The sequence below is a fragment of the Pecten maximus genome, chromosome 9 (assembly GCF_902652985.1).
Source record: "Pecten maximus chromosome 9, xPecMax1.1, whole genome shotgun sequence".
Taxonomy (NCBI): domain Eukaryota; kingdom Metazoa; phylum Mollusca; class Bivalvia; order Pectinida; family Pectinidae; genus Pecten; species Pecten maximus.
Genome location: NC_047023.1, coordinates 23566236 through 23574650, shown reverse-complemented (window position 1 = coordinate 23574650; position 8415 = coordinate 23566236). Strand labels below are relative to the sequence as shown.

The following is an 8415-nucleotide window of genomic DNA, read 5'->3' as shown; positions in this document are numbered from 1 at the left end:
CTAGTCCTGTTGTAATCCATTTTCCGTCTCTTGCCACGTAACCGGCGTATGCTTCAAATAAAGAGTGCACAACTCTATGTATTGCGCATATCGAGCGTATCGTGGACATAAACTTTGCTCGAAATGCGCTTTCGTCGGAAGTGAGGCAAGCATGCGGGTGGCACAAGTTGAGCGCGTTCTGAATACCTCGGCAGGTGCACTGCACACACATAATCATACGCACCTCATACGGAATGTCCTGCATTTGCTATATTCGCTAAATGTGAGTCACACCTCAAAGCATTTTTTAAAATCTACATTTTGATCGTGCATATTGATCTTTTATGAGGAACTCATAAGGACTTGATATACGCAAAATGAAGGAACGTTGACGAAACCAGGCCCAGACTTATTGCGATATCCAGGATTTGTCTATGTATTATCCTGCTTTTAAATCGACAAAAATGATTGGCATAAGCTCTTTCACTTAGTTAGCCTTCATAAAATACATTTTACATAAATTATGTACATTTGAATAGAGGTTACACAACGAGTGGTTGTTGTATATGGTATTTTTTTCATTCGAGTTAGTTATTTTTCAAAAGTTACAAAACACAAGCTTTAGCAGGTGTGGTGTAAGGATATGACCTAATTTGAAATGCCATCACTTAATATGCAAAGCTGACAAAGTCGGAAATGTTTGAAAATATAACAATTTATTACAAATCATAACAATATAATGAGTAGGTTTATTCTTTCAAAGCAATAAATCTATATATATTTTTAAGAATAAAGCAAAACAACTGCGAACTACTTTTTATGCGTTATCATTTCCAGGAATCGTAAAGCGGTCTTCAAGTGTTAGCCGATCAAACTGCATTGAACCACGTGATTAAAAAATAGTCCCGGTCAAAGGTCACTGTGTCATCCAAGCAAAACGCATTTAGAGTTTATTCCAAATGTGGTATAAAACGAATATTATTCAACAGTTGCAATGATTATTTCATGCATTCGGAGTAGAATAACACCCACCTATTGCGGTAGAAATCAATTGAATTGAAAAAAGAAGAAGAAATATTTGTCATAGGCACTGCATGGTAATATTGCAGTTGATCCCGCTGTCGACCAGACAAGTTGTAAAATAATGTATCCATCGTGGGCTGTATATCATTTTCAGCAGTGACGATATGTCAGTTTCAATAACACAGAATGTAAGCCTAGTGTTAAAAGCAGATATCTGCAGGATTATTTCCCTCAATCTTAACCTGTACCAGGTATACACCAGTATTTTATATTCTATATGCAATTTTAGTCAAAAATTTCCAATCCAAACTTTTATAGAACTGAATTCATTGTCTAATTTTAATACACACTATACTAGTGTATATCTTGTCAATTTTTACCATGTGCTATATTAGCATTGTATGTATATTCCACTATCATAGTGATTTAACCATGTTAATTAGTTACACTTGTGTAATATACAAGTATTCACTATTTAAGTTTTACAATATGCTAAATTTTAAGTCTCATTAAATTTCTTACATTATTATATTGTTATCTTAAATTGTATTATGTTTGTACATATATAGGATTCAGGGCCATGTTGTAAACTAGACATTGTCTAAATATGTAACCCTGGATAAATAAAAGATATTATTATCATTATAGTGTATATTTATCTAATACACGATATTGCACCAGTTTTACTCAAATTTTATAACGCAAAAATAGGATATGTTCAAATATCAAATCGAAGGCTGGTTGGATATAGAGGGCTGGGTGTTTATGGAGGGCTGGGTGGATATGTTAGCTGTCATTCTTAGCTTGTATTTTATTGTATGTACATTATAAAGTTGTAAATAGCATAATGTGAGTTAAATATATACACTGTAGTTACTTAAAATATTTCGATGCCAGGTACCAGGCCCAGTATTCCCCTTGTCGAGTGTATGGACGAGTGTTCCAATCACAGGCGCTCGGTTCGTCTGTCAATACACCTAATATTTGATTGTATGTTAGGTGTATAGAGACGATCCGAGTGCCCCCGTTTCAGTAAAGATTAACGAGGGCATTACGCACATCCATGGCAAAAAGGGCTATTTTGACCCTTTTCAACCTGGTAGCCGTAAAACTTGTAATTTCTGGGGTGTTGGTTTCAACTATCTTGGAATCTGAGTTGTCTTCCTGTAATTATTTCAGTATTTTCCTCTTCTTTTCTCAGTTGAATTGGTAAACTATTACTGTACTGTTCATATCACAAAACCAAAAATTACACATATTATGCTATAAAAAGGCACGAAGATGATGCTCCACATGATATTTGAGAACTATCAACGATGAACTGGAGAAAGGGTATATCAAAATCCAAGATGGCCACATGGCGGCCATTTTATAAATCAGTCAGTCTCCAAATTGAACCTCTTAACAAATTAAAGGAAGATCAACATAGTTCTTCCTGAGAAATATCAATAAAAATCTGCAACTGTCCAATCTCCGATGGCAGCCCGTCGGTCGTTTCGTCGGTTCTGTTTCAAAATTGAATACTTTAGTATGCATAACTAGCTATTAAGAGGCACCTAAATGTACGCATTAATTTGAGCAATCATTGATACAGGTCCTTCCGAGATATATTGATAAAATAATTCAAGTAAAAATCCCAGATGGCCACCTGTCCCTCAATTTGTTCATCTTTTCAATCGCAAAATTAAATATGCACAGCTAGACCTCAGTTGGAACGTAAAGATGAAATTTGGCAAAGATCAATGCAGCATTTTCTTTGAAACAGCAATACCAAACTTCCATTGTTACAATCCCAGACGCCATCTTTTGGACTTTTTATTTATCCTGTTAGTCTCAAAACTGAACATACAGCTTGCGGCCAAAGCAACGTATATAAAAAACAAGAGGCCCATGGGGCCTGTATCGCTCACCTGGTTGGATTTGACCAAATGTCAAAATAATGTTCATGTTCAATTCCTTTTGTTTGTTAACCTCAAACAATGCTATTTATGGTTATAGCGTGGGGATCCCAACTGCTTTAAAGAAATAATGAAGTCCAGACTCTCTGAGTTTACAAAATGCATTTATAACTTTATGACTAGTAGTGATTTAAAGGAATTACCTCTATTTCCCATATGGGGCCCCGCCCCTTTGGCCCCTTGGGGGTTAAAGTCACCATTTATGCAAAATCTGTTCCCCTTCCCCCAAGAATGCTTCTGACTAAATTGGGTTCAAATCCATTCATAACTTAATGACAAGTAGCGATTTGAAGGAATTACCTCTATTTCCCCATTAGGCCCCGCCCCTTTGGCCCCTTGGGGGTCAGAGTCACCATTTATGCAAAATCTATTCCCCATCCCCAAAGGATGTTTCTGACCAAATTGGGTTCAAATCCATTCATAACTTTATGACAAGTAGCGATTTAAAGGAATTGCCTCAATTTCCCCTATTGGGCCCCGCCCCTCAGGCCCCTTGGGGGTCAGAGTCACCATTTATGCAAAATCTGTTCCCCTTCCCCCAAGAATGTTTCTGACCAAATTGGGTTCAAATCCATTCATAACTTTATGACTAGTAGCGATTTGAAGGAATTACCTCTATTTCTCCTAATGGGCCCCGCCCCTTTGGCCCCTTGGGGGTCAGAGTCACCATTTATGCAAAATCTGTTCCCCTTCCCTGAAGGATGTTTCTGACCAAATTGGGTTCAAATCCATTCATAACTTTAGGACTAGTAGCGATTTGAAGGAATTACCTCTATTTCTCCTAATGGGCCCCACCCTTTTGGCCCCTTGGGGGTCAGAGTAACCATTTATGCAAAATCTGTTCCCCTTCCCCAAAGGATGTTTCTGACCAAATTGGGTTCAAATCCATTCATAACTTTATGACTAGTAGCGATTTGAAGGAATTACCTCTATTTCCCCATTAGGCCCCGCCCCTTTGGCCCCTTGGGGGTCAGAGTCACCATTTATGCAAAATCTGTTCCCCTTCCCCAAAGGATGTTTCTGACCAAATTGGGTTCAAATCCATTCATAACTTTATGACTAGTAGCGATTTAAAGGAATTGCCTTAATTTCCCCTATTGGGCCCTGCCCCTCAGGCCCCTTGGGGGTCAGAGTCACCATTTATGCAAAATCTGTTCCCCTTCCCCAAAGGATGTTTCTGACCAAATTGGGTTCAAATCCATTCATAACTTTATGACTAGTAGCGATTTGAAGGAATTACCTCTATTTCCCCATTAGGCCCCGCCCCTTTGGCCCCTTGGGGGTCAGAGTCACCATTTATGCAAAATCTGTTCCCCTTCCCCAAAGGATCTTTCTGACCAAATTGGGTTCAAATCCATTCATAACTTTATGACTAGTAGCGATTTAAAGGAATTGCCTTAATTTCCCCTATTGGGCCCTGCCCCTCAGGCCCCTTGGGGGTCAGAGTCACCATTTATGCAAAATCTGTTCCCCTTCCCCAAAGAATGTTTCTGACCAAATCGGGTTCAAATCCATTCATAACTTTATGACTAGTAGCGATTTGAAGGAATTACCTCTATTTCTCCTAATGGGCCCCGCCCCTTTGGCCCCTTGGGGGTCAGAGTCACCATTTATGCAAAATCTGTTCCCCTTCCCCCAAGGATGTTTCTGACCAAATTGGGTTCAAATCCATTCATAACTTTATGACTAGTAGCGATTTAAAGGAATTGCCTCAATTTCCCCTATTAGGCCCCGCCCCTCAGGCCCCTTGAGGTTCAGAGTCACCATTTATGCAAAATCTGATCCCCTTCTGCCAAGGATGTTTCTGACCAAATTTGGTCAAAATCCAATAAGAACTTGATGACTAGTAGCGATTTGAAGCAAATGTTGACGGACGGACGACGGACGACGGACGACGGACACCGGACGACGGACGCTGCACCATGGCATAAGCTCACCGGACCTTTGGTCCAGGTGAGCTAATGATATAAGCTTCTTCAAAGTACGTCGAAAAAAACAAAACAAAAAACCGATAACGAGCAGTGTTTGAGGACGCCAAGCGATTTGAACAGTCGAACACTTGATGAGGTAAACACCTGAAATTACATGTATTAACCACGTGGTCTGGCGCTGTCTTTTGTTATAGCTGGTTGGTTCTTTGAGCCCTGAAGCTAGAAAGATCTCCGGAGGAATTGCTAGATTTCTTCTTCTTCACGCATTTTCATAAGCGTACGAACACCTGCTTCTGGACGAACACGTGCCACTTGTGGCACGTTCATAGATATCAGACTCGCCCACATATCTCTCAGACTCGCCCACATATCTCTATATCAGGATGGTTTATCTCTGTAGTCACACCTGTCGATACTTAATTATCACAACCAAACAGAATTACACAACAATGGCGATATTTAGATATATTATTTAATTTCATAAATATGCTATTGCTGAGCAAATACTTTTACAAATATTGTTTCAAGTTATGTATACAAATACGTATTAATATAACATGAAAGGAATGGAAACAATTCTGTGAAATCACCTTCAATGTGACAGAAACGACGGAAAGTTTTGAAAGAGAAACATTAAAAAAAAGTTGACTATGGTCAAATAAAGACGGATACATTTAAATTAGAGTAAATTTGTGAAGTGTTCAATGTCATATTGTTACAATATCAAGACATTCTTCAGGATGTATGACAGGAACTATGTGTATCATCTTTTCCAAATCGCCGTTCAAGAATAAATTGGATATGATTGAATTTATTTTCACTTTTTACTGTAGGAACTGATTTGATGGATATTGACCTCGAGTATCAGTACCTTCAAACTACCATTAAATAACACATAGACATTACAAATGGCACCAAACGAAGCACCACACATCGTAACATTTCAATGATTATAAAAGAATCGGAATTTGGAAATGAAATTCCTTTTTTACTATCTATATATAGTTTATTAAGACATCATTCAACAGATAAAAGCAGGATGTCGATTTGATAGAAGCATAATTAAGGCACGTTAGGAAACACGTATGTGTAGGTACATTTTGATTTATAAACCACTTAATTAAGTTTGAACGAGAACATTTTAAAGTATACTGGACGGGGTAGTAGTCTCTACGATGTATATAAACTTCGGAAACCCTACATTTCATACAAAAATTAAATATCACAGAAAGTGCTTGGAATCACGTATGTTTGTGAAAATCACAGACAAATCATAACTCAAAATACAACCACAGACGTAACGACAGTAAAAACAATGTTGGAACATAAATAATAAAGATGATACAATAACAAAGATTAATTAATGATATACAATAAAACTGGAAATCACAGAATTTTTATCACACTAGCCACGTGCGTATAACGTAAATTATTAATGATAACCGTATGCTGTAGTATATCATTAACTCGGATACTGATATTGATGTACATTTTGATGGTTAGGTGAACTTTAGACATTATATTATGGAAATGTCCTTTACATAACTGCCGTCGTAAATTGACGCTCAGCATATCAATTACGACATGAATAATGGCATACTACAACATTACAATTAATAGACTCTCTTAATCACGAAACCGGCATACTTTAATTTTATAAACATATAACTGAATGGTGTTACAATGATAGACATCTATTGACATCCTTCTATCCAAAACACATAGGTAAATACTGGAAATGACACGGATATGTATCAATACTGTTTCTGGTTGATCTCGACGGATTCCTGAGAACTATGGCAGGTGTCACGAACTCGGTTTAAACTTCCATTTCAAGGATCTTGCTGTATCTGAAATATCAATATAAATCCATGAGTAAAGAAGCATAGTAAAAGATGAGTAAATTATCCAGAAGCGATTGAATGTATCATAAATTATATCACTGAACAATTTGTTAATTATCTTTCCAGAATTACATAAATATCAAGGTTTACAGAACATGATCCTGAATAATTTTTTTCTTTTAATTTATTCAATAGTTGCAGAAAATTTAGCAATTAAAAATTCTCTAAGGGCAAAAAAAAAAAAAAAAAAAAAAATGAAAATCACTAAATGTAATTTACATCTGCCATATTGCCATCCAATCACCCTTACTATTGTAATACAGGGGTACATGATACTATTCAATGTACAAATGTTGTAATGATGTAAAATGATGGGAGAGAAAAAATCCTGATAGTGATAAAAAGTGCCACTTCTCTAACTACAAATCAAACTAGGATCGTAATATCATGCTGACAACATAAGTACTACATCATGATACTTACCTCTAGGTATCTACAATATAACCACGTTAGCCTATCACCTAACTGTGCTTACCAGCTAAATCCGCGAACAAATATGTTCAAGTCTAATAAAACTAATAATAAAACCAATGAAACAATTAACTACACTATGTGAATCTTCACCAGATTTGTGCCGAAAAAGGTAATTTAGGTTTCTATGGTCTCTAAAGAAATCTAAAGGTGTTTAAAAAAGACTTATACCGGTGTACTCTTATCTTTTGTTAAGTCTTCCTTTTGGTGTGGATGCTTGAACGAGAAAACTGGTGGAAACCTATAAGGAAAGTCTAAGCTTAGCGATAAGCAGCAATATAAAGCAGCAAGATTTACAACCATGGCATTATTTTCGCTTTATTTCACAATTCAAAGACTGATTAGTTTGAAAATATCCCAAATACCACGAAAAAACATATTACTGAACTACGCGTTGATATCTATTTTGCTTACACAGCTATCTGGTGTCGGCGACACTAATCGCAGACACAGATCTGCCTAAAATATTAAATGGCACGAGTACCACATGGCAGCGATACACACACGTGACCTAACACGGAACTTCAAATTACAGGTATACATTAATAAGCCGAAATAGGAACTCTTCTGGCTTTGTAAGGCTCCGGGTAAAACTGAACAAAGGGTCAGAATAATCAGACTTGTTAATTTTTATTAATACAGTATTTATATATCGTTATCTAAAATTTATTAATGACCGGCCAGGAGGTCGGATGAATTATTGTCCGGAAAACAATTCGGTAAATATTATACACAGGAAGAGCCAAAACAAAAGGGAGATACTGGCGTATTTCTAGCTCAAAATCTATACAAGGGGTAACAATATGAGTTTTAAACATAAATTGTCGGAATGTAACATTCAAAAATGTATTTCAACCCACAACAAAGATTTTTCAACTGCTAATCAATAACAATACTTCAGTACTACTTTCAAATCAAGTTCAAAATAAACACATTTCTGTATCAAAACCGTATTTCTAAGCACAGTGGTACAACATAAACATAGGTCTCTTAACATGAAATCGTTAGTGATAACCAAACCATATCTCAAGCTAAAAGTGTTTTAGTTGGAAATAAACAACCATCCAACACCAAATCAACGGATTAATGAACTGCAAACATCACTCCAAGAACCACATGCGTAGCATTGTATTATTATCAGGTACAGGG

The 8415-nt window shown here is 36.7% G+C and overlaps 1 protein-coding gene across 1 annotated transcript in view; it reads right to left on the bottom strand.

The window, feature by feature from the left end:
• Positions 1–5345: 5345 nt before the first annotated feature.
• The window catches only part of LOC117334263 (golgin subfamily B member 1-like), a 101102-nt gene continuing 98032 nt past the window's right edge, over positions 5346–8415 (bottom strand). The window contains 1 exon segment of the mRNA XM_033893773.1: positions 5346–6741. Coding sequence (XP_033749664.1) covers positions 6724–6741 — 18 coding nt within the window. The 3' untranslated portion in view covers positions 5346–6723.